Genomic DNA, 27,234 nt, shown 5'->3' on the forward strand with positions numbered 1-27,234 from the left:
CTGCTCTGGTTTGCCAGAAGCGGCTTAGTCATGCTGGCCACATGACCCGGAAGCTGTACACCGGCTCCCTCGGCCAGTAAAACGAGATGAGTGCCGCAACCCCAGAGTCATCCGCGACTGGACCTAATGGTCAGGGATCCCTTTACCTTTAGTAGGAGGGGTGACATAAAGAAGTATGCAAAGCTCCCTCTCTTCTCTTAACTTCTCTTATGTGTGTAATATTGACTAGTTTGCCCACATGACCTGTATCCCCAAATCTTTATTATTCAATCTTCTAATGTAAGACTGGCCAGTTATGTTAGGATCGTCCCACTCTCATGTAGGACCCTGGTAGAGACACATGCCCGACTGGCATGTTCTCTCCCTCCTGGTCAATCGTTTGGGAGCTTCAAAAGCTTTCTTCAGCCCGAACATCACAGCGACCAATGCCTACAGACACCGGCTTACAATTCTGTAGAGTATTAGCGGTTCGTGTACCAGACTCAATAGCTCAGCATTTTGGCTAATCTACTTTTATTTACATATAACACACTTGGAGTATTCTGACTTAGCTCCACACCATCATGTGATAAACAACAATCTCATGACTGCAAACACGGGGCAAGAATCCTAACATCCTCCCCCGATTCATGAACTGTGTTGTAGTCATCAGTGTAACTGCAACAACCATACAGATGTCATACACATACACTAGGTCATCCGTTCCACCCTTGGAACTACCTGCAACTGGATTAGCCTTGGGCCTTACCATCTTGCACTTTTGACTAGTCTTGGCGTCATAGCTCTTCTGACTATCAAGAGGTTTCACACCTGGCTTTGTTGGGACTCGATCCTAACAAGTTCCCCCCGCTCCTCAAATTATATCACAGTGTAAAACAAGCATACAACAAGTACATGCTGCAGTATGAGCAATAGTAATGTCCAGTCAGTAAAGCATGACACTCTTAATCTCAGAGTTATGGATTCAAGCCCCACATTGGACTGAAGATTCCTGCATTGCAGGGGGTCCCTTCCAACTCTATAATTCTGTGATGGTATGATTACAGGCCTATGTCTACTCGCATCACTTTTAATCTTCTTGCCAATTAACCCAATAAAGCATGGATCCCCACAGGTGTACCGCCTTAGTCACCTACCAGCCAGTATGCACACAAAAATAGTTGGGCCATGTGGCACCTAGAGCACAGTGTTCCAAACTACAAGACTTTGCCTTGTTAGTGAAATTGCACAGGTGGCCAAGAGATCTATCCGAGATCCAAGAATGTTAGATTGCTCCTAAGTGGCTCTGTACACTGAGCACCCCCTGCCCTGGCTTCTTTTGAGTTATTAAAACTTAATTCAGTCACTGCCTAGCCATTGTGAAAGGGGAGGGAAAATCCCCTGGAGGAAAGAGATGAATGAAAATTAAAGAGCACCTGACAGATTCAGGGCCATTATGCAAGCCTCCGTAAAACACAGTGTGTCAAATCACCCAGGGAGGTGATGACCAAACTACAAAGTGCCCCTGTGACAGCCAAGTGAAGGAAATGGGAGCAGTGAGATAGAAATTACCAATTACATCTCCCTAATCTTGTTTTGCAGCTAAAGTGGCATTTCGGAGACTGGCGGCCTGCCCACTTCCCTCAGCCCTGCAGGATGCCAAGCAGGAAGGAAAGTGCTTCTCAGGCTGCAGGACATCTTGTTGACAAAACGGGGCTGGAGAGAAGCAGAGCGATACTTGCCAGCCATTTGGACCACCAAATTACAGTCAAAGCATTACACCTGTGGCATGAATATGGAGGTTTCTGTAATCCTACCTCTGATCATTGGCAATGCTGAATGCTCTCCTGGGAGACGGGCTAATTGTTCCCGTTCCTCCACCCCTCCCAATTTTCCTCCTTCAAAGAAAATTAGCTTCTGCAGGAAAGGTGAGATAAGCACAGATAAAACAACACAGAGAGAGGCAACCATGAGTACTACAAGGTCTTCCCTAGACAGGTAGAGGAAGCTGAAGAGTGTCACAGCTTCCATTCAGTGAAGAACTTGAACCCATGGTGCAGCTTCTACCAAAATGTTTATGCAACACATAGGCAAAACACTGTTCAAAGGCACAGCTGGTGCTACACATAACAACACAAGCAAAGAAGCTGACCCAACTATGACACACACCTTGCAAACTCTCTTATAAGAGAAAGGGGTGGGCTCAACTTAACATTGTAAGTGGTTCTGATCCTTACACTGGAGAAGCAACCTACAACTTTGCCGACAAGGCTGAGCATGCCCCTGTCTGTTCACACCTGCATTGGTGCCTCCATGACCTGAGTGATGGAGGAGGCACAACTGCTTCCTCAGAGGTAGATGGGACAGGTGGGGTAACCTCCTCCCCCTAGAGAGGAGAGGCCGGCCATAGTTTCTGACAACTCTGAAGGTGGAGTTGGTGGTGTGATAGGCAAAGTGGAAGAGCCAGAACATGCCTCCAACAGCTCCAAAGACAGAGCCCTGGATCCCGACCTGGAGTTTTCTGTTGGTCACTCCTCCTGACCCAGCCAGCCCCCCCTGCTCGGATCTCATGTCAAAGGGGATCCTAAAGACCCTGGCACCTCTCTTTGTCTGTTGTGTATAGAGATATTGGCTTACCTTACATTGCTGTTGTAAGGATTACTGAGAAATGCAGTAATGATGCATTATCATAATCATCAACCACTATTACTGTTATTAGTGGTTAGAGCAGGTGTGGAGAACCTCAGGTCCAATGGCCAAATGCAGGCCTCTCTCTGTTGTTGTTTTTTAAATAATATTTATTAAATTTTAACAAGAAAAGGGTTACAAAACAGTAAAAGAAAAGCACAAAAAATACAAAAACCAAAATTAATCATAAAGAGAAAAAAGAAAAAATGAAAATCCCTCTTTCTAATATCTTACCACTCATTTACTAATTTTCATGACTTCCTCACACCTCCCTTTTTTGTATTCCATTTAAAAATTTGTTCAGCAAATCCATACCCTCTTAGTTTACCCTTAATTGTTTATCCTCACATATTATAACTTCAAATCTTCGTCTAATATCAATCCATTCTTGCATATTCTTGTTTTGCCTTATTACTAGAACCACTTTGTTTCATTCCAACGTCATTAACATTCAATAATTTTACAGTGTTTCTGTAGATAGATTTTAAATTTCTTCCAATCTTCTTCCACCAGGTTCTTGCAACATTTACCAGACAACACACTGGCATTGCTTCATAACATCATTGGGTGTTTTTTGCCTGGCAGGAATGTGTGCTTGAACTCTGGGAATGTCTCTACCTTTCCTTGATGGAGGATAGTGAGAAGCATGTGAATGTGTGTAGAAACTACTGCACAAAGGTGAAATTCACATTCATTGCTCCACCCTGCAACTGGCATGTGGCCCCTGGAAGGTGGCCCAGAAGGGAATGTGGACCTTCAGTTGAAAAAGCTTCCCTAAGCGTGGGTTAGATCAATAGAACAACCATGTGGCCACTTTCCTGGAAATGCAAAGTGAGTGAGAGAAAAAGAAAATAGATGTTCCTGGACATTATGTATGATGATAAATTGTTATGTGGTTGGATTGTTCCCCCCCCCCCAAAGCATTCAATCAATACCAGCCCTTAAGGGCACCAGTTTGAGGAAAACCTATTCTGAAGGCAGAAGGGGTGGATAGCTGAGGGGACTTTTGGAGGAGGAGGAGACCAGCTGTATCTTGAAGCTAAGAGCTACAGGCAAAAAACTTTGGAAAGAGTTCCTGGAGCAGCGATATGAAGGAACCCAAACTCCTAAGAGCCCTTTACAGTTTACATTTAAAAAGAAAGCCTGCTTTGAATAAAGCAAGCAATGGTTTTCCAAATGCATTGCAAAACCGTAATGGCAAGGAATAAATAAATATTTCATTAATTAGGAAACGAGTCTACCACCAATGCTGCCTTGTTCTCCTTTATACCATGGCTTGTGACACAGAGGATACCCTTTCCCCCAAACTGCCTCTACCATCCCTGCAACTTTTCAAAACCCCAGAAGTTTACAACACCAAGGAAACATAACTAAAGTGGAACCTCGGGTTACATATGCTTCAGGTTACATACGCTTCAGGTTACAGACTCCACTAACCCAGAAATAGTGCTTCAGGTAAAGAACTTTGCTTCAGGATGAGAACAGAAATCGGGCTCCGGCTGCATGGCAGCAGCAGGAGGCCCCATTAGCTAAAGTGGTGCTTCAGGTTAAGAACAGTTTCAGGTTAAGTACGGACCTCTGGAACGAATTAAGTACTTAACCTGAGATACCACTTTAGTTCCGTTGCCTACATATCCTTACATCCCGTACCAACACCTGGATTGAGGAGGAGGCTGCTCCCACCTCTGTGTTGGATGATATTATGCTTCTGCTTATGAGAAAAGTTCCTTTGGATATGACTAGGGTAGGGTAGGGAACCTCAGGCCTGTGGGCCCTATGTGCCCGCCTTTGCCTCTCTGTGTTAACAGTCTTTCTCAACCTGTGGGTCCCCAGATTTTGTTGAACTACAACTCCCATCACCCCTAGCTAGCAAGGCCAGAGCTCAGGGATGATGGGAGTTGTAGTCCAACAACATCTGGGGACCCACAGGTTGAGAACTGCTGCGCAGTAAGATATACTGAGCTGAGCTTGTACTGCAGGCCCTGGACATTCCCTTCCAGCATGACTGACCCAATCACAATGTACTCAATTCTGCTAATGTCACAGGGCGCTTGACCAGATGGGCCTTCAGTCTGATCAAGCACGACTCTTATTACTTTCTTATGGGAGCAGCTGCTGAAATGATGGTCTGATTTATTGTCCTTGGGGTTTCCTTTGTGTGTTTCTTTTTTAGTGGGTTGTTGTGGTAACCTGCTTTTTCATTTCTGTTCTGCTCTTCAGCACAGTAATTGAATCTGCACCTGTAATGTTCCTAAGCTCCATCTATATAACAAAATAATCCAGCCAGCCAGCAGCAGCATAAATTCAAGGAAAAGCCAGCAAGAATAAATAGGTTTTTAAAAAGCCTTTAAATAATTTGATTGATTGACATCTCAGTTGGAAGGGAGCTTTGTAGACATAGTTGCATCACTTGACAAGTCTTCTCTTTCATTTCTGCCAACCTGTTTGATTTCCTAGGGTCCCAAATCATATCAGGAGCCTATAGGAGTGGAAGAGACTCCCTGCTGCAGCACAAAATTAGCCCATAACACATGGAGATTAGTGCAGGGGTCAGCAAACTTTTTCATCAGGGGCCGGACCACTGTCCTTCAGACCTTGTGGGTTGCCGGACCATATTTTGAAAAATATAAATACCCCACAAGCTGGTTCCACAGGTGCCTCCTGATCTGGAGGAGGAACACACTCTGCACGCACTCAGGAGCACATCCTGGCACCGCCCATTCACCGGCGTTGTTAGCGAGCAGCAGCCACTCTATTGGCTCGTCTCCACAGAGCTCCCAGGTGGTGTGCACCATGCACTGTGGCCTGTCATTCAAGGCCAGGTCAGCAGGCAGGCCACACATGCAGAGCACCGGGCAGGTGGCGCGCAGCTCACCCTCCAGCTGCTCCAGTGCAGCCGCTGAGCATGCCACCAGCAGCAGCGCTGAGCCAGGTGCCAGGCATGGAGCCAGCAGGCGTGCCAAGCTCCAGCTGAAGCCCCACGATGCACCTGTCACGATGCCCATGGCATGGCCCAGACCCTCTGCCTGCCCCCAGCCTCTCTGTCCATGGCCACGCCAGGTTTACCTCAGCCGCAGGCGGCGAGGCTTCGGATTGGCTGCAGGTACTTCCTCCAGCCAATCCGAATCCGTGTGAGGATCACTGTCTGCCCAGAGCCGTCTGCGGCTTTGGATTGGCTTCAGGAGCTGAATATCCTTCCACTGATATCCTTCCCCAACTAGACGCTTATGGGAAGCTTTCAAGCAGGACCTGAAGGCAACAATACTCTTCCCACTTGCGATTCCCAACAACCTATTGGCAATGCGATTTCCAGCAACCTATATTCAGCAGCCTATTGACAATGTAGAGTGGTAAGACATAGCCATCATAACTAGTAGTCGCTCACAGCTTTATCCTCCATGAATTTGTCTAATCCATCATGGAGACAAGGCCAGGGTTCCATAGACTTTGATCAATGGGTTCCATTGCAGCAGCATCTCTGGCCCAAATTAAAAGCCTTTATTTTACAGCACTTCAAATGCAAAATAAATAAATAAATAATGAAAACAAAGCAATAATAAAAATGCATGCATTTGCCATTATTGCAAGTTCTTGCTGTGATGAAAGCAATTTCCTAGCAGTGAAAGGCATTAGCTTTGGAATCTTGCAGGTCAGCAGTTCAGATCAGCAATGCTCAGTTCTCCAGGGGAATTTACATCTGAGAGACTAACTTCGTACTTGGCAGGAATGGAGATTCTTGAGAGAGCTAAAAGGCACTAAGAAAAATCTCCCTAGAACAGAGAAACAGCAGCAAGCCAACTGCATTCCTTCTCTAAGATACATGGAAAGAACCAACACTCAGGTTAGATTCACACATGTATACCTTCCACTTCAGAACTTCTGCATCAAATGGTTGCTTGCATCAAATGCTTGAGACATCTTCCTAGACCTAGACTAAACTACCAGTGACATCAATACAGTCCCATGGAAAAGAATCAATGGACACAAATTGGACCTTAGAAATTGCAATATTCAGAAACCAATAAGAGAACATTTAAACCCCCAGGACTAGGGAAACAAGAAAAGGCATCATTTCCCACTCCACCTTGCATTCTTTGCATGCAACACAGCTTCCATTCTACTGCAGTTCGTCTTCTGCCTAAAACCACATTATTCATCTCACTGTCCACTGCGGCAAAATCATATGATGTGTAAGTTATATTACTGTTATATTTTTCCACCCCATTCATCTCAGTGCTAAAGAAACATGCAAAAGAAAGTGCAATCAATTACTTATTGGCTAATTAAACAATCAATGGCCTTTTAAATGGGGTGGGGGTGTTATTGTTTTGTTTGTTACTATGTTATGTATTTTTGTGTTTTTATATAGTAAACCACCCTGTGATCCTAGGATGAAGGGTGGTATAGACATTTTAATTTTAATAATAATAATAATAATAATAATAATAATAATAATATCACTTGTTGGCTAAAAGCAAGAACAGCAATGCAGCATTTGCTGGATTGATTTCCATTCCTGACATGGGATGTATAAGCGAATGCCAGCAATTTCCACTCCCATTTCTACTTTCTTTGGAATTCTCTGACATCCCTAACCACAGCACACTGCTACTGATCTTAATGTGGCTCATGATTGGCTGGGAACGCTGAGGAGTGAGAAAAGAATGGGTAGCCAGACTGAACTAATAAGTGTTATAAGAACTTATTCTTGAACTTGCATTTCTCTCTTCATTCCTATTTCCTCAAGTGTTATGTCTTTTTAATGAGTCTGAGGACAGGGACAATTTAAGTACTGATTTTTCTGAGCTTTAACGACAGCCTTTTTGACTAAAGGCGTGGGGAATAAATTAGGGCTGTGTGCTGGCTCCAGGTGAATTGAGCTGATTTGAGCTGATTCAGGTTGACTTGGGATTCAAATGGAGAGAGTTGAGGTAGTCCCAGATGAGAGCAGGTCAAAAGGAGGAGACAGACAGGCGGGCAGAAAGAAAGGATAAGAGAAGGGGATGCACACCCAGACTTCTGCCTGGGTAAAGGTAAAGGGACCCCTGACCATTATGTCCAGTCGTGACCGACTCTGGGGTTGCGGCGCTCATCTCGCTTTATTGGCCAAGGGAGCTGGCGTACAGCTTCTGGGTCATGTGGCCAGCATGACTAAGCTGCTTCTGGCGAACCAGAGCAGCGCACGGAAACGCCGCTTACCTTCCCGCCAGAGTGGTACCTATTTATCTACTTGCACTTTGACGTGCTTTCATACTGCAAGGTTGGCAAGAGCAGGGACCGAGCAACATGAGCTCCCCCCCCCCCGTCACGAGGATTCAACTTTCTGATCGGTAAGTCCTGGGCTCTGTGGTTTAACCCACAGCGCCACCTGCGTCCCTTAGACTGCCTGGGTAGCTCACCTGAAATATGAGAGGGAGAGGAATGCTTTGGGCCTAAACAAGATTAGTTTTTACGGGTGCATGTATCTGCCATGCAGACTGTGAAGCCAGAACACACTGTCATTTCTTTTCCGTTCACCTTTGCTCTGAAATTGGATAATCAAAATGTCTGCAACACTATGGTGCTCTTGATGTAAATGAACAAACAAACAAAACACCTTAGAAACTCACAGCCTTGGATCGTGCATTGATTATTCATGACCCTGCTGGGGATTCTTTCCATTTAAGAGGAATTATACAGCTCCATGGAACTCAACAAGCCATGTTTATGATGTGAGTGGTGCTTATGGCATCTCAGGCAAAAGCACTGACTAAGGCAATGGCATAACTTCTGGCTGACCTGCTAATCAAGCACCACCTACAAAACCATCAGAGTCAAAAGGAGAAGCAGTGAGGCAGGGGTGTCACAATTTTACAGGAGGAGAAAGCAGAGGATGTGGTAAATAGGTGCAGAATTCAACAAAATCTGAGAATTCCTCAACATTCTTTTTTTTTTTTAAAAAAAGTAAAGAGCAAGTTACATATCCTCCAACATTTCTCCGATAAAAATAGGGACATACTATTCTACTATTGGGACACGGGTGGCACTGTGGGTTAAACCACTGAGCCTAGGACTTGCTGATCAGAAGGTCGCCGGTTCGAATCCCTGCGATGGGGTGAGTTCGGTCCCTGCTCCTGCCAACCTAGCAGTTCGAAAGCACATCAAAGTGCAAGTAGATAAATAGGTACCGCTCCAGCAAGAAGGTAAACGGCATTTCCGTGCTCTGCTCTGGTTTCACCAAAAGCGGTTTAGTCATGCTGGCCACATGACCCGGAAAAACTGTCTGCGGACAAACGCCAGCTCCCTTGGCTAGTAAAGCAAGATGAGCGCCGCAACCCCAGAATCATTCGCGACTGGACTTAACTGTCAGGGGTCCTTTACCTTTACCTTTACCTTTATTCTATTATTATTATTATTATTATTATTATTATTATTATTAGTCCATCTGACTGGGTTGCCCAGCCACTCTGGGCGACTTCCAACATATATAAAAACATAATAAAATATTAAACATTAAAAGACCTCCTTATACAGGGTTTCTCTCAGGTGTTTTGTAAAGGTTGTATGGGATCAAATCACAAACCAGGACGACTTCTGTAAATCTGGGACTGCCCCTAGAAAATAGGGACACTTGGAGGGTCTGAAGTTACCCTATGATCAACCAAGAGTTAGAGGGCACCCAAACAAACTACTAGGAGGCTGGTGGGGGGTGGGAGAATTTGTATTAAACACACATTCATGTATTCATTTGCTTAATGTATGCTGTCTGCGGGATTTCACGTTCCTGGAAAAGAAATTTAGTTTTGGGTTGTTTTGGCTTTACAACATAGGGATGAACCAAAGGGGGTGGGAGATGGATGGGCAGAGGTGGCATCAAGAGACTGCCAACTGTGTGTCCCAAACTATTGGATCTTTGGGTCCTGATTCAGCAGTCCTATACCAGGCTGCAAAAACAGGGCCAACGAGAAGCCACAGCAGGAGTGAGATGCTGTTAGCCTGCAACACTTTTGCTCAGAGACCTGCTAGTGGGACAAGTTCAAGGTGTTACTATTAGTATATAGAGCCTGGGACACGTTTACCTGTAAAATCACTTGCCCCATATACCTTCACTCAATTTTTTCAGTCTGTGGAACTGGCATTGTTACAGGTGCCAGAGAATACCATACCCTCCATACCCAATGTACATACCACACCCCAAAAAATCTGGGAGGGACACAATCTTCCAGGACTGCCTCCTCCTTTTTTCTTGCTAGAGAATGGAGTCCATTGTGTATGCCATAATTTCGTGTGATTTCATGCCATGTCCCCCCACCCCACCCCACAAAAAAGTGCATTTTCCAGCATGGCATCCAAAACCACACATTTTGGGACACCACCCAAGACTGCGGCCCCAAAGAAAGGGCTTTGGGGCATGAGGAATGGTATGAGATCACAGTGTACAAAATGGTCACCATTCTTTCATGAGAAAAAGAACAGCATGACCCGCTTCCCCCCCCAGGACACTTGCTTTGGAACTCCCTGCCTATTAAGGCAGGCTCCTTAGCTGTACGTTTTTTACACCTGTTAAAAACATTTTTATTTAAGCAATCCTATCTAGATAGCTAGGATGCTGACAGGAGTTTTCATCTGGGGTTTTTTTTTTTTAAGTTTATTATGGACTTTAATCTTTATTATTACAGCATTTGACTGTTTTACACTTTTTAAATCATTGTTTTATCTTTTTGTAAACCACTTTGTTTATTTACAATCAAGCAGTATACAGTGATACCTCAGGTTACAGACGCTTTTAATCAGGTTATTTAATTCCCAATTAAATGTACTATCAGGCAAGACAATCATGCTGTCAGCCCCAACCCGCCATCCGCTGGCACCCAGCCACACTCCTTTTGCTAGATCCACATTGCTCCAGTTGGACCTGTTCTGACCCAGGACAATCTAGGCCTGTCTCAGCCTGTTGTGGATGGATCCTGGGTCCACGCAAATAGGCCCACTTCGGCTCATTACCTGGCATTTGTCCAGATCTGCATTCCTAATATGTTACCATCCTCTGCTGTTGTCACTGTAAGTAATGGCCTGTTTATGCATGCAACAAGTTTCAGATTAATTCTTATGCAGAATATAACTACTACTGTGCTTGCGATAAAATGAACAAATCGTTCAGGGGAGAATTAATTAACAATGGTAATAATGCATGAATCAAGGTGGGGATGGGTTCAGTCTATGGATAACTGCAGTCCAAAGGCGGGGAAATCATTTTTCTTCTGGGGGCCATGTTCCCTTCAGAGTCGTAGCTATAGGCCAGGGAGGCTTGCCAGGTTTCTTGCCCCATTGAGGCTCCCAGGCTGTGTGTATGTGTGTATGTGTGTGTGCAAAAGTGCATTGAGTGCCCAACCAGGTCTTTGACCCAGATGAAATATTGCCTACTTTTCCCCTGCCTTCTTTGTAACCCTCTGGGGGCTGCATGCAAGCTTTGATGAGTATCATCAGACCTTGCCATGTGACCTGACCTAGCCAATCTTGATGGCTCTTCTCCGATGCTTCCTTTTCTATGGTCAGTATCTGCCAAGTGACTGTGTAATGCAGCCTCCCTTCTAACCTTGGACCACATCTCCCATCATCCCTGACCACTGACCATACTGGCCCATGCTGATGGGAGTTGTAGTCCAAAAAAGTATGAGCACTGCAGGTCGTTTGAAAAAGGTTCCCAACCCCAGCAGTAGAACTTTCTAATATGCCCTTAGTGAAAAATGTAAGCGACTCTGCAGAATTCCTCCTGCTGGGTTAGACAATATCACTCATTAACACGCCGGCACTTTATGGCCTTGAAAAAGATAAGCACCAAGCAAGCAAGCAAGCAATAAAAAAACACCATCTCAAACAGCCTTGGAAAGATTTGAGGTTAGCTTCCAGAATAAACATTCTGGGGTGCAAATCACAAATAGATGCCCACAGTGCTTTTTTTATTAACAAAAAAAAAATAGGGGTACTCTCCCTAAAGGTAAAGGGACCCCTGACCATTAGGTCCAGTCGTGGCCGACTCTGGGGTTGCGGCGCTCATCTCGCTTTATTGGCTGAGGGAGCTGGCGCACAGCTTCCGGGTCGTGTGGCCAGCATGACTAAGCCGCTTCTGGTGAACCAGAGCAGCGCACGGAAACGCCATTTACCTTCCCACTGGAGCAGTACCTATTTATCTACTTGCACTTTGACGTGCTTTCGAACTGCTAGGTTGGCAGGAGCAGGGACCCAGCAACGGGAGCTCACCCAGTCATGGGGATTCGAACCGCCAACCTTCTGATCGGCAAGTCCTAGGCTCTGTGGTTTAACCTACAGCGCCACCCATGTCCCTCTCATTTTCCTACTCATGTTGATTTACTACCCCTCAGTGAGGCCAAACTTAGATTCACAAAATGTTTAGGGGTATGTGTCCCCCCGTGTCCCCCCAGAAAAAAAGCACTGGATGCCCAACACAAGACTACAAAACCAGCATTGTAAGCAAATATGAAATTAGTAAAACATTTAGAACACATATAGGTAAGGAAATAATTTGTCTGGAAACAGAAGCGTTTCCAGCAAATAATTAAAGGAAGGGCACACCTGTTTAACATCAATAGGCAGGGAGTTCCAGAGAGCCTTCCCACACAAAAATATACATTGGGGGGGCTGCAGGTGTTTTCCTCTCTGACCCTCCCTGAGCACATGTTACATAGGGTTATAAACCCTGGTTAAACATGTGGTCAGAGGAAGAGAAGGAGACTCATGTACAGTACTCAGTTTCAGTTCTTCTCACTTTCCCAATCTTACTTTTAGTTCTTCAAATTTCCACATTAGTTTGCTTTCTTTTTCCTTTCATGAAAATTCACTACCATTTCAGTACAATTTTCTCCTAATACACACATTTCTTACGTAATTATTCCAAATGTACATATTTTTGCATAACAATTTCTCCTAATACAATGCATTTCTGTATGTGATGTTCCACTACAATATGCATTTTTAGGCATACTTTACACTAGCACATGGAAGGAAAGGCACTGCAGATCTGCAGAAGTGTGGGTTTCAAAGGATGGCTGTTTCAATCCGCGTATTTTTTTCCGGTAGGTGTGAATTGGATAGACTTGCTTTTAAATGTGGGTGTAGCAGAATTCCACACCCCCACAATCCCTACACTTCTTCCTACTCATTGGGAGAGGGTTCCAGATTTCCATGACGGGGAATATGATGGCAAAGGGTGGCTTGGGCATATAGAACAGGGTTGCCATATTTCAAAAAGCAAAAGTACACCTCAAAAGTAGGAAGACTCCGAAAATTGCTGAGCTTTTTTTTCCTAAAGAAAAACCCGAAAGTTGGGTTGTGCTAAAGGGCTACATCTGGCTCTAAGGTTGAGTACATTTGAGCAGTAAGGGCCATTTTGATGTCCCATTTTGCACACACAGAGAGACACACACAAACAAGTAAACAAGCCAAACACAACTGCAAGGAATCCCAGAATGAGAGAAAGCTGGGCATCAGTTTCCCAGATCAAATTTTGGAAGCCCACCGAAATTGCATCAAGGCGCATAGCCATTCCCTTGCCATGCCTTGTGTGCTTTCAAACAGTCCATCATCAGGAGCAGCCCAAGATTAATCAGGCAGACACTGGGAAAATGAATCGGCAGACATCTGTAGGACTCGCATCCCACACAAAGAGCTCAATTTAGATTTGTGGCAGCGTTACAAGGGGAAGGAAACTAAAGCAATATTGAGACAGATGCAGAATGGTACTGCACACAGAAGGGGGAGAAAACTGAAGCCCCTGAAGAATCTTGGTTTGGAGAAAATACCCTAATATGGCTTAGCAGCTACAGTATGCAAATTATGTGAAATAGTGGGTGTCTTAAGTAAGACCAGAAGAAGATCCCTGCTGATTGGGGGAAAGGGCTGTAGCCCCGTGGTAGAGCATCTGCCTTGCATGCAGAAGATCCTAGGTTCAATCCCTGGCCGCTGTGTTAGCTGGAAATGTCCCGTCTGAAATCCTGGAGACCCACTTCCAGTCAGTATATACAATACTGAGCTAAATCATAGAATCATAGAATCATAGAGTTGGAAGAGACCACAAGGGCCATCGAGTCCAACCCCCTGCCAAGCAGGAAACACCATCAGAGCACTCCTGACATATGGTTGTCAAGCCTCTGCTTAAAGACCTCCAAAGAAGGAGACTCCACCACACTCCTTGGCAGCAAATTCCACTGTCAAACAGCTCTTACTGTCAGGAAGTTCTTCCTAATGTTTAGGTGGAATCTTCTTTCTTGTAGCTTGGATCCATTGCTCTGTGTCCGCTTCTCTGGAGCAGCAGAAAACAACCTTTCTCCCTCCTCTATGTGACATCCTTTTATATATTTGAACATGACTATCATATCACCCCTTAACCTCCTCTTCTCCAGGCTAAACATGCCCAGCTCCCTTAGCCATTCCTCATAAGGCATCGTTTCCAGGCCTTTGACCATTTTGGTTGCCCTCCTCTGGACACGTTCCAGTTTGTCAGTGTCCTTCTTGAACTGTGGTGCCCAGAACTGGACACAGTACTCCAGGTGAGGTCTGACCAGAGCAGAATACAGTGGCACTATTACTTCCCTTGATCTAGATGCTATACTCCTATTGATGCAGCCCAGAATTGCATTGGCTTTTTTAGCTGCCGCGTCACACTGTTGGCTCATGTCAAGTTTGTGGTCAACCAAGACTCCTAGATCCTTTTCGCATGTACTGCTCTCAAGCCAGGTGTCACCCATCTTGTATTTGTGCCTCTCATTTTTTTTGCCCAAGTGCAATACTTTACATTTCTCCCTGTTAAAATTCATCTTGTTTGTTTTGGCCCAGTTCTTTAATCTGTCAAGGTCGTTTTGAAGTGTGATCCTGTCCTCTGGGGTATTAGCCACCCCTCCCAGTTTGGTGTCATCTGCAAATTTGATCAGGATGCCCTTGAGTCCATCATCCAAGTTGTTGATAAAGATGTTGAATAAGACCGGGCCCAAGATAGAACCCTGTGCCACCCCACTAGTCACTCTTCTCCAGGATGAAGAGGAACCATTAATGAGCACCCTTTGGGTTCGGTCAGTCAGCCAATTACAAATCCACTGAGTGGTAGCATAGTCAAGACCACATTTTACCAGCTTCTTTACAAGAATATCATGGGGCACCTTGTCAAATGCCTTGCTGAAATCAAGGTAGGCTACATCCACTGCATTCCCTTCATCTACCAGGCTTGTAATTCTGTCAAAAAACGAGATCAGGTTAGTCTGACATGACTTATTTTTCAGAAATCCATGCTGACTATTGGTGATCACAGCATTCCTTTCTAGGTGCTCACAGACTGTTTGCTTAATGATCTGCTCCAGAATCTTCCCTGGTATTGATGTCAGACTGACTGGGTGGTAATTATTTGGGTCCTCTCTTTCCCCCCTTTTTGAAAATAGGGACAACATTTGCCCTCCTCCAGTCTGCCGGGACTTCGCCTGTTCTCCAGGAATTCTCAAAGATGACTGCCAGTGGTTCTGAGATCACATCTGCCAGTTCTTTTAATACTCTTGGATGCAGTTCATCTGGCCCTGGAGACTTGAATACATCTAAACTAGCCAAGTATTCTTGTACTATCTCCTTAGTTATTCTGGGCTGTGTTTCCTCTGCTGAATCATTTGCTCCAAATTCTTCAGGTCGGGCATTGTTTTCTTTATCGGAGAAGACTGAGCCAAAGAAGGCATTGAGGAGTTCAGCCCTTTCTGTGTCCCCTGTTTGCATTGCACCATCTTCTCCTCTGAGTGACCCCACTGTTTCTTTGTTCTTCCTTTTGCTACGAACATACCCATAAAAGCCTTTTTTGTTGCTTTTAACCTCTCTAGCAAGCCTGAGTTCATTCTGTGCTTTAGCTTTTCTGACTTTGTGTCTACACGTGCTGGCTATTTGTTTGAATTCCTCTTTGGTGGTTTCCCCCCTTTTCCATTTTTTGTACACATCCTTTTTTAATCTTAACTCAGTTAAAAGTTATTTAGATAGCCATGAGCTAATGACTCAGAGATAGGCAGCTTCCTTTGTTCGAGGAATTTATTTTCTCTACTATGTTATTTAATAGTACAAGGGTATTGCTTATTGCTTCCAACACCATTGGTTGGCATGTGTCTTTCTTCTCGGGAGACAATGGAGGAATGCTCCTTTGGGGGTGAGGTCAAGCTGTTGGAAGGTCGCAGCGCCTGCTGTGGCTGTAGAGACCAATGCAGGAGGGACATGGTCCAACACCACTCATATTGTAAATTGCTTTGGAAACTGATTCTGAAACCAATAGATAAATAGTACAAAGGAGAAGGAAGATGGAGAAGGAGGAGGGAGAAGAGCCTTCCTGGATCAGACCAAAGGTCCACATAGTTCAGCATCTCTACTTCCAAAAGTGGCCAATCAGATATCTTCAAGAAGCTCCCAAGCCCTGCCACACTCCTCCTCCTCCTCCTCAGCAACTTGTAGAAATTGCATGAGAACATAGGAAGCTGTCTTATACCATTTCATACCTTTTCTGGACTTTGCTATCTAGCAGGAGGGACTGAAGCTCAGGGGCAGCACTGGTGGAGGAAGAGGAGTGTGGGGGGAGTGCACCGCCCCTGGCAGTACGATCCCAGTGGGGTGTCATCGCAGCTGCCTCCCTGCTCACGCTGGGCGCCACGCCCCCGCAGGCAGTGTGCCAAGCCCCCAGGACGTGTGCCATGTCACTGCGGGTGGCACGCCACGCTCCCAGGACATGTGCCAGCCCCGCCCCCACCTGCTCTCAGCCCCCCACCCCGGTGCCAGAGCATGAAGCTCCGCCACTGAGTGGTAGAGCACCTGTTTTGCATACAGAAGCCCCCAGGTTCAACATCTGCTGCCCCCAGCACCTCCAGGTACAGCTAGGGCAGAATTAATGTGTGAAATCCTTGAGAGCCTCTGCCAGCCAGTGTAGATAATATTGAGCTGGATGGACTGGTTGTCCAGCTCAGTACAGTGGTACCTCGGGTTAAGTACTTAATTCGTTCCAGAGGTCTGTTCTTAACCTGAAGCACCACTTTAGCTAATGGGGCCTCCTGCTGCCGCCGCACCACCGGAGCCCAATTTCTGTTCTTATCCTGAAGCAAAGTTCTTAACCTGAAGCACTATTTCTGGGTTAGCGGCGTCTGTAACCTGAAGCGTATGTAACCCGAGGTACCACTGTATAAGGCAATTTCCTATGTTCCCATCTATTCCGACTAGCAGCAGCTCTCTGTGGTCTCAAGTAGATGCCTTCCCCATAACTACTAGCTGGTTATTTTAACATGGTCCTTAAAAAAACAACCTGACAGGAATTCAATACAAAGCATTCCGCATACAAAGCACATCCTCTACCACTGAGTAGTGGCCCCTGCTAAATGAAATTGAGCCCAAAGATGAACGCTGCAACCCCAGAGTCGGTCACGAGTAGATCTAATGGTCATGGGTCCCTTTACCTTTTACATGGGTTGTAGGCAGTTTTAGCCCTACTCAGAGTAGACCCATGACTAATGCCCCATCTGTGCCATACATTTAAAGCAGTATTACAGACCCTCCAAGTGTCCCTATTTTCCAGGGATGTCCCAGATTTACAGAAGCCGTCCTGGTTTCTGATTTGATCCCAGAATGCCCTTCTTTTCCTTAGGACACCCCAATTTTCATCAGATAAATGTTGAAGGGTATGGAGTTATCTGACCCTTGAGCCATCTGAAGGGGGCCCTGCATAGGGAAGTTTTTTTTAATCTTTAATGTTTTATTATGTTTTTATATATGTTGAAAGGCGCCCAGTGGCAAACCAATCAGATGGGTGGGGTATAAATCGTTAATAACAATAATAATGCAACAATAATTTCTCCTTACTTTCATCAGAGAAATGTTGGAGGATATGATATTTTACCACTCTGAATAATACCACTCCTGGGAACTGTAGTTTGTTACAGGTACTGAGACCCCCTATTCCCCTCTAAGAGCTACAGTTCTCTGGGAAGAGGGATTGACTGTTAAAACATTCTGAGAATTGTGAAAAGTTTGCATAAGAATGCATTGTGAATACAATAGACAAAATTCCACTGAGTTGCATACAACATTAGTAATAAAAGTGGCCCACTGTCACTGAAATTAATTAACATTACTAATTTAGGGTTGTAGCCAATGCTAGTGCTACTAAGAGCAGATCCACTGAAGTTACTGCACATGAGTAACTTAAGATCATTAACTTCAATGCATCTGATCTGAGCATAACTGAGTTGCATGCAAACCTCAGTATACCAAGTCTATAAATTTCAAATGAATTGGGCCTATTCATTCAGTGGCGAAGCTGCATGCTCCGGCACCGGGGGCGGAGAGCAGGCGGGGGGATGGCTAGCACACGTCCCAGGGGCGTGACACGCTGCCCCGGGGGCGGGGGCTGTGTCCCAGGGGCGTGGTGCACCACCCGCGGGGGTGTGGTATCCAGTGCATGTCCAGGGAGCAGCCGCAGTGGTACCCCCTCCCCGATAGTTCCGGGGGTGATGCGCCCCCTGCCCCCCCGTCCCTCCGCCAGTGTATTCATTTCAACTGAGCAAAGATTAGTTGAATGTGACTCATTAGATGAGGGGAAAATATTTTTTTTGGGGGGGGGGGGAATCTGCACTTTACTACCGTATTTTTTGCTCTATAAGATGCACCCGAACATAAGATGCACCTAGTTTTTGGAGGAGGAAAACAAGGAAAAAAATATTCTGAATTCCAGAAGCCAGGACAGCAAGAGGGATCACTGCACAGCAATCCCTCTCACTGTTCTGGCTTCAGCGATAGCTGTGCAGCCTGCACTCACTCCATAAGACGCACACACATTTCCCCTTACTTTTTAGGAGGGAAAAAGTGCATCTTATAGAGCAAAAAATACGGTATATCAGGAGGCATATGCATGAAAATAAGTATGGGTTTTCATGTGCACTTAAAAGAAGTGGTGTTGTGGAGTGTGCTGAACTCAAGACTGGTAACTACAGGAACTGCGAGAAGCAAAACTCGACACTTCTGTCCTGTGCTGCTATACACACACAAATTTTGCAGGTGGAAACTTTCTGGTTGAAGACTTTAGCCTTCTAGTGTAGGATAATATAGTCTATACTCTGCCCTGCCATTTAGGATCATAGGAATGTGCCCTATTCTGAATCAGACTATTGTCAAACCAGCTCAGTATTGCCTACACTGACTGGCAGTGGCTCTCCAGAATTTCAGGCAGAGATTTCTCCCAGCCTTTACCAGAAACGCCAGAGATTGAACCTCGGACCTTCTGCAAGCGAAACAGAGCTACACTGCGCTACAACCCTTACTTAGCCATTGGACCATCTAGCTCAGTATTGTCTAAACTGACTGGCCGCAGTTCTACAGGATTTCAGGCAGGAATCTCTGCCAGTCTTACCTGGAGAGTGCCAGTGGGGATTGAATCTGGGACCTTTGCATGCAAAGAAGATGCTCTGCCAATGACCTGCCGCATTACCCTGAGTCTCCTCTATTTACAACACTTTTGTGCAACTTACTCCCTTTCTTTCTCCATTATGTGCCTTTAGGTGAGACATTAAAAATGTGTGATCTGTGGAGTAATAAAAACAGCATATGCTTTCAAACAATCAGTTCTTCTGAGTTCTTTATAGAAGAAAACTAATTTGTATTCCTGGGAGCAGTTCGCAAGATGGATTTTCTTTTCACTTCTTACTTCTATTCATCACATTAAGATTCGTCTCAGTAAAAAACAACAACCCTAAAAACCACCTCTTACAGTAGAAGAAGCACTGGTACCCAGACTAGAGGAACTGAGCTGATCAAGACTAGAGACCTGGAGAAGCTTGATCTGGTTCCCATTCAAAGGCAAACCTCCTAACTTGCACTTTCTGGAACAATATGAGAACCAAAACAAATTATCTTTTAAATTTTGCACTTATCCAAATTTTTACAATGCACTTCTCCTGCCAGGTAATATGTGCACACATGCATATAACAGGGCATAGTCACTAAAGGCCCAAGTGTCCTCTCTGGGTAGGAGTGCCTTTTATCAGCTTCATCTGGTTCACCAACTATGGTTGTTCCTGGATGAAGATAGCCTGACTGCTGCAGTCTATGCACTGATAACCTTGAGGCTAGATTACTGTATGTGGGGCTGCCCTTGAATCTGGCTCGAAGGCTCTAGCTGGTGCAGAATGCTGCAGTCAGATTGCTGGTCAAGAACATCGGACACCACTGTTAGAGCAGCTGCATCTTCTACCAAGCCAAGTTCCAGGTTCTTGTGTTGATTTACAACCCCCTGAACATCTTGGGTCTGCGATACTTCAGAGATTGCCTGAAGCTTTCTATCATCTGCAGGAGCATCTCTAGCTGCTCCCAGAGATGGCGAGGCTCATTTGACAACAACGAGAGAGCAAGCCTTTAGTGTCATTGGCCCAGTCCTGTGGAACCTCCTGCCAACAGAGATTCAGCAGGAGCCTTTTAAACACCTGCTGAAAACTTTTCCATTCCTCCAGGCCTCTGCAGAGAATTAAGAGTACACCCCCCATGGTCTACTGATGTTCGTTTTTAATTATTTTGCTTTTAACTTTTTATGATTTTACTGAATGGTTTTATGGTTTTATATTGGTGTAAATCGCTGTGATACAGTGGCATATAAATATTTTAATAAATAAAAGTGTCCTTTAAAATCCCTTAATAAGGGAGGTGGGTTGAAAAAAACCCCACATAATCCTGTAGTCTGACGCGGTGCAGTCCATAATTCAGCCACTTTATTCTGCATGTTGTTTAGATGGCTGTCTCTGATGCAAAGGAAGCAAATGGAAAGGTTGAAGGTGAAGGTGAATATGCCCCAGTGTACAGCTCGTTAAGGCTGTGATAAGGGGCTGTGGCAGACCACCTGCTCCGAATGCAGAAGGTCCCTGATTCAATCTTCAGCATCTCCAGGTAGAACTGGAAATGTCCGTCCGTCCGTCTGTCCCTGTCCCCACCCCCACCCCCCGCTGCTGCCCTGAAACCCAGGAGAGCAGCTGCCAGTCAGTGTATGCAGTAGTGGGCTCTATGCCCTGAACTAGATGCACTGACGGCCTTGGTGCAAGGCAGCTGTGTATATTACAGCATTGGAAGCAATTAGGCTGGATACAGAATAGCAAAGTGGAGGGAAGAGTGATTATATTGCCCAAAGATATGCCTAGGATAAAAATCAAAATTCTATGGGGCAGCTTCCTAGTGCAAAACAGAGAAGACAAAGACAAGTCTGGTTAATATGTGGAAGGAGAGAGGGAGCCTAAAGCAATAGCTAGTACACCCACACCCACACCCTCCAACACTAAGTGAGTGTATATTTGTGAATACTGTGGGGTGTGTTGTTGGTTTTTGTATTTATGTATTTTTATATTTTTATATTGTAAACCACCCTGTGATTCTTGGATGAAGGGTGGTATAGAAATAAAATATATAAACACAAACACACAGAGAGCAACCTCCATGCAAGCCCCTTGATTTTCCGTCAGCCAATTATTAGGGCTGAGATTAACATGGGACACTTTTTGCAAACTTTTTAGCAACTAGTGGATTCGGTGGAGGTGCCCTTCTGCCCAGCTCCCCCAGCTAAGCTGGCCTTCTGCTGGCCATCACTGCAAGAGTGCCAGCTCTGTTGGTGCACCACCTCCGCTCCTGGGAATATCATCACAAGAATGGCCATTTGGCAGCACAAGAGGGGGAAAAGGCTGGGCCTGTTTCACTGCCCTTGCTATCTTTCCGTGCCTCCCACTTTCTGCTGTGAGCAATGGGGTTACAGGTGTGCAAAGCCCCACCACTGTAGTGGTGGTGAGAGGTAAGTTAGGATTGTGCCCTGTGAAAAGCAACTCCACTATTCTCATTTTTCAGACTGTGTTTGCCTGTTCAGAGTGACAGCAGTGCTGTGGGGCCTCATTCTCACTGCCTTTGTTCTACCTCAGTAATTGCCCTGTGAAACTAAACTTTGTTGGTACTACCACTCTAATTGGTCGGGGCCATCCAGGAAGGAGAAGCAGAACTGGGTGGGGTGGGGTGGGATGTGAGACAGAAACAGTGGCTGTTATTGGCTAGAAGCAGCAATGGGGGGGGGGATTGCGTTTTTATGGAAGAGAAGATTTTGGGGCACTACTTTCAGTCCAAAAATTGAATGAGAAACTTTTGGTACAGTCCAGACAATCACTGAGCATTTGATAACTTGCACCTGAATGCATGAATGGACTCTGTTAAGTCTGCATTGATGACAAAGGCTTGTGAGAACACTGTCTCTATAATGTTAAATCTGGGATCATCCATCATACATGCAAGTCTCAACGGACTAATGCAGTAATGAGTGGTGCTGTGACAAAATTTCATTCTACCTTTTTAAACATTCTCTGTCAATTTATCTACTAGGGTGGCCACTGACACATCTCCCCACATCACTCCCCCCCCCCAAAAAAAAGAGAAAGAGGCAGAAAAGGGACAAAGATCACCATAAAATTTGCTAATTTGTATGAATAGATATACATTTAAATATAATGGGTTGTATCCAATTAAGTTCTACTCAGAGTACACTAATTGAAGCCAATGGGTCTAAGTCTGTTAATTATTCTGAGTAGGACTGGATATAGCTCAATTACTATAATTTAAAGCAAAATACTGCTGGTGTGATTTAATACATCTCACTAGCCTAGTGGGGAAGACTGACCAGGTGAGATCTTAACCAGGTGATGAGGCAGTTCCAAGGCTCCTAGTCTCCCTTTCTGATGGGTCTTTATCTTTATAAAACTGGAGTTGGATTGGAGCATCCTTCAAAACAAAGGACTTCTTCAGAGGACCATCCTCTGCCAGATCTTCAAATAGAGGTTCATTTCCTGTAAAACAGGGAGCCCAGCCACACTAATTCCTGGTCCTTCTCTGGTCACCCCCTTATTAGAACTGGGGTTTTGTAAGGACAGTCAGTGACATCAGCCCACCTAAGATGCAATCACAGACAGAAGAACAGGCTGGTTTTGGGAGCCCTGCCAACAGCATATCCCTATGCCTGCCTATACCTGGGATGCACTTCCTAGAGGGCATAATGCATTAGTCATGCCTTTCCAACCCGTGTGAAAATCTTTCAGAAGCAGAGAGCTTGGATGTGACATGAATGCTTGGGAAGAGTACGGTACAAGCAATTCTAGATGCCATTGCCCTGCTCCTAAGCCCATTCACAGATTACCCCACTCTTAAGCTTATTCATGCATCACTACACTCCTAAACCCATTCATGGCAAGGCATGTCACACCAATTGATTTCAATTAAAATATCTGCCATGCCCAAGAGGGAATTCCATCCTGCCCTGCTGGCTTGCTGAGGCTACTCAGGAGGCGAATGGGGATGTGTGGATCACTGCAGGCCCCTAACCCGCAGTAGGTCTCTGTTCCCTGCATTCAGTTCATCTACTGGCTTGATTAACAGCCCAAAGGCCATATTCCTTTCTGTGGAACATTGGGGGGGGGGGCACATGCCCACAGTGGGTGGGGCCAAAAGCAAACATATAAATGTGCATGTACAAGTATGTATGGCTAGCTCCTCCATACATTCATACATTCACTCTCTGTCCTCCATCCAGGTGAGCAAGAGGCCTGATCAGAGTTCAAGGGCATATTCCATCAAGGCAAAAACACTCAAAGAGGGTTTGAAGCAGGATCAGTGAGGTGGGTTGCCTGGAGGCCAGATGGAGAGGCCTGGAGGCCTACATTCAGCCCCTGAGCCTGAGGTTCTCCACCCAGTGTAGGACCTGGAAGGGCAGCCCCTAATGGCCAGCTCCTTACATAAAGATCACTTAGGAAACCAGGAAGCTGCATTCTAACAAGTCCCACCATTGGTCCATCTAGCTCAGGACTGTCTACACTGACTGGCAGTGGCTCTCCAGTGTCTCTCCCAGCCCTACCTGGATATGCCATTGGGAATTGAAACAGGGGCCTTCTGCTGTTTCCCGTACTTCTTGATACTGCTAACAACAGGTGATGCAGCAGGATTTGGCATCACCAGCCCTGGACACCCAGGCTCTCTGTCTCTGCCCATTCTTGCCCCCTTGAATATGTGGCACTCAAAACTGCATGCCAATGTCACACCTTCCAAAAAGGAGAACCCAAAGAGTTAAAAAACAAGAGATTACACCAGCAAGAAAATCTACTGGGTCTAAAGTGGGAACAGTGGTCGCTATGAAGAAGTGGTAGGGGACATTTTTCAGTCAGGCAAAATGGCTCAAGGCAGAGAGATGGTGAAGCAGGACTAGTGAAGCAACCTTCACATGAGAAAGGTTCTGGCCTCAAGGAGTCCCTTGATGGAGAGCCCTGGAAGGCTGAGGGGGGCGGGCAGGAGAAGAGAAGAGCCTTCAACCACCAGTTATGTCTATATCTCTTCCAGAATTTTGGCAAATTTAAAAAATCCACCCGGACAGAAATTTTACCCCTAAAAAAGAGGACATGTCCTGGAAAAAGAGAACACATGGCAACCCTACCTCTTTAGCCCAGGAACAGCATGTCTTCCAAGTAGAATCACAAGGAATCAGGCTCTGTGGGGTTATTAATTATACAGCATACTTCTTGTGCCCCATAACTTCCACCCACAAGTACATATGTGAGGTTACCCCCACTGACTTTTATGAACTTCACAGGGTGGGAGGAAATGGCAACATCAGTACCACCCAGTGCATGTCAAAGCAGAATCAGGCTCAGGGTCTCCCTAATCCAGCAGTTCTCAACCTGTGGAGCCCCAGATGTTGTTGGACTACAACTCCCATCTTCCCTGAGCTCTGGGGACCCACAGGCCTGCCCTAGCTAGTATTTGAATCCACAGTAGGTCTTAAGAAAAGAAAGTACTTCACACAGTGCAGAGTTAAAATATTAAAATTCACTCCCAGAAGAAGCAGTGGTGGCCACCAATGGGATTCTAGTCATTTTATCAGCTTTGGTCAATATATCAATGATGAGCCTAAATGGGTGGGGAACAGATTGCCTAAAGAAGCATCTCTTCCCATACCTAAGTGTCCAGTCCTCAAGATTCTTCATGAGAGAGCCTTCCCCAGGTCCACCACTGCCATCTAATGAAGTGAGGCAGCGTAGCCTCTAGTAAGGGAGCCTTTTCAGTGGTGGTGCCCTTGTGATGAGATGTTTCCCCCTAACCAACCACAAATACAATTTCAGCAGGTAGAATTCCCTATTCAAAAAATTGGTGGTCACATATAATACTCTCATTAAAGGACTAATTCATTGTGGGAGTGCAGTCTCATGGCACAATTAGCACATTACATCAGAGCAGGGGTCAGCAATTTGACATCTCTTGGGGTCCTTGGGCACACTTGGGGTCTTCCCTTAGTGTCTATAAAACCTGGAGCTTTCTGCACCTCACTGCCCCCTTGGTCATGAGGTATTGAGGGAACTTACCTTGTTTTGCCTTGAAAGGTACCTAGAGCTAAAGGAAGAAGTTGGAAAAGTGGTGTTCTTTCCAACTCCCTCTTTTGGGAATGACCAGGAAGGTCCAAAACTGGTGCAAAACTGGCTTACCGCATTTGGAAGTCAGTGAAGTAATACACATTGCTACCTAATGCATGGCTGACTTTTGCTTCAAGGGGGGTGGGGGTGGACGGAGGAGCTGCAAGTGGTACTCAACCCTGCTGCTGGCACCTGTCCATTGCCACCCTTGCCAAGTCCACCAGCCTGAGCTCATCCATTCAGAGAAGCAAACAAGTACCTAGGTGCCTTTTTGCCCTGCAGAAGAAGACCTGCTATTTCCACAGCTGATTTTCTATGTGCCCCTGCTGTTCCCCCACCGCTGCCCGCCCGCAAACACACACCAGGTAGGTCCCCTCCCCTAACAAGGAAATACCCGCCTAATTAGACAATCCTTTTCATGCACTGCCTTGTTTACATAGAGCCCCTTCGCAGTCGGGGAATGAATAAAAGGCGCCAGTCCGCCTTACAATCCAGCGATATATGCAGTACATACGGTGTTTCAAGATTTAGAGAAGACAGACAGACAGAGCATGCCGGTAGGCGGGCTGTGGAAGGATTGATGGATATAAGAGAAAGGATGGAAAAGGGATGCCATGGAACAGAGGTAAAGCGGAGAACTCGGTCCTGCATCTATCTGCAATGCTGGGATCATTCATTCAGGCTGTGAGCTGCCCGCCCCACCGCCCAAGTGAAATGGACGGTTTCAAAGGAAATGCAAAAACACCTGCCGATTTCGGAGGAAAGGCTTGCCCACCCCTTGCCTGTTAACAGATGTATACCCAGAAGATAGTGTTGCATTTTTTATTTGATTATTTCCCCTGGTTAATTTTCTTTTATCTGCATGCAAACCTTGGTGTGAGCGCGAGAGAGGGAAGATTCTTTACGCAAAGGGGTGTATTTTCCAAACCGTGGGCTCCTGCCTCGCCAGACAGCTTCCAAAGATGGTGCATAATAGCACACACCACAAATTGGGAAGACTGGGGTAAAGGGCTTCAGCAACCCCCCCACCCCACCCCTCGCACAGATTAATGCACACTGCAAGTTAACAGGGGCTGAAGTCACGCTTTCAGGATTTTCAATAACTGGCATGCAGCAGTTTTGTATGCTTATTTGAATCTCATCCGGGTTTGGTTGTTTTGGAATCTTTGGTCTTAATTAATAATGGCACCCCCCCTCCCACGAGGGGGAAAAACAACAACCAGGTTTGGGGTGTTAAGGAGCATGGATGTGGGTTTACAATAAAAGGGAGGGGGAATCCAATTTTCCACATTTTTGCTCAAATAAACCCATTCGGCTCCTTGCTATGTCCGAAGTCCACTACGGGGGGTGGTCATCTCCACACTGAGGCATGCAATGCTGCAGTACCTGTGTCCAGTTTCGCTGCCCAAGGACCCCAGCCTCCGCGCGGGTAGCAAGGGGCTGACCCCCGGGACATCCTCGGTCGTTGCCAGAGGCGGGATGGTTTTCTGGTGGGCATTGCTCTCGGATGGCGACTTCTTCAGCTTTGCCCTGGCCATCGCGGAGGCTTCTTCGGAGATGGGGGCTGCCTTCACTCCCCCCCTCAGCAAGAACTCTTCTCTCTTCTTCCCCCTCTTTCACTCATAGCAATCCTTTGCTCGAAATGCAGTTGGGTCGAGAGCGGGAAGCACGTACCATTTTCCCTCTCCCAGGCACACAACACGCTCGCCCCCCCAGACAAAGCTGCACAGTGGAACAATCCTGCCCTTGTGGATTTATTGTGGTACTGATGAAGGGAGGCTCTGGCTGGCATGGTGGTGCAATGAATCAGGTGGCATGCAGCGGAACCGTGGCAAGATGAGAAGAGAAAGTGCTTCCCCTGGCTAATAGGATTTATGCTGGTGGCACTTCCAATGCCTTGACCAGTTAATATGATGATAGGTGATATTTTTCAGTGGCTGTAGTGGTAAAATGCTGAAGTGCAGGAGCTCATCAGAGAGCACTGTATGAAGAGCCCTAGAGAACCCTATAGCCTTGCACCTGTGGATAGACCCCACATAGAGTAATATAATTGGAAGGCAGTCAAAGGGTCGTCAGGTGCAACCCACAGCAAAATATAGGCAGG

The 27,234-nt window shown here is 45.8% G+C and overlaps 1 protein-coding gene across 6 annotated transcripts in view; it reads right to left on the reverse strand.

Annotated features, from left to right (window-relative positions):
• The window catches only part of KCNT1 (potassium sodium-activated channel subfamily T member 1), a 213,456-nt gene that overhangs the window by 101,777 nt on the left and 84,445 nt on the right, over nt 1-27,234 (reverse strand). For 2 of the 6 annotated variants that reach the window (XM_079961945.1, XM_079961944.1), the window contains exon 1: nt 26,517-26,819. The exons of 3 other annotated variants lie outside the window; for them this stretch is intronic. In XM_079961945.1, coding sequence (XP_079818071.1) covers nt 26,517-26,668 — 152 coding nt within the window. In that variant the 5' untranslated portion in view covers nt 26,669-26,819. Of the gene's footprint in view, nt 1-26,516; nt 26,821-27,234 lie in introns of those variants that run through there. One more of the 6 variants, XM_079961946.1, reaches the window with a different exon arrangement.

The sequence above is a fragment of the Podarcis cretensis genome (assembly GCF_951804945.1).
Source record: "Podarcis cretensis genome assembly, chromosome: Z".
Taxonomy (NCBI): domain Eukaryota; kingdom Metazoa; phylum Chordata; class Lepidosauria; order Squamata; family Lacertidae; genus Podarcis; species Podarcis cretensis.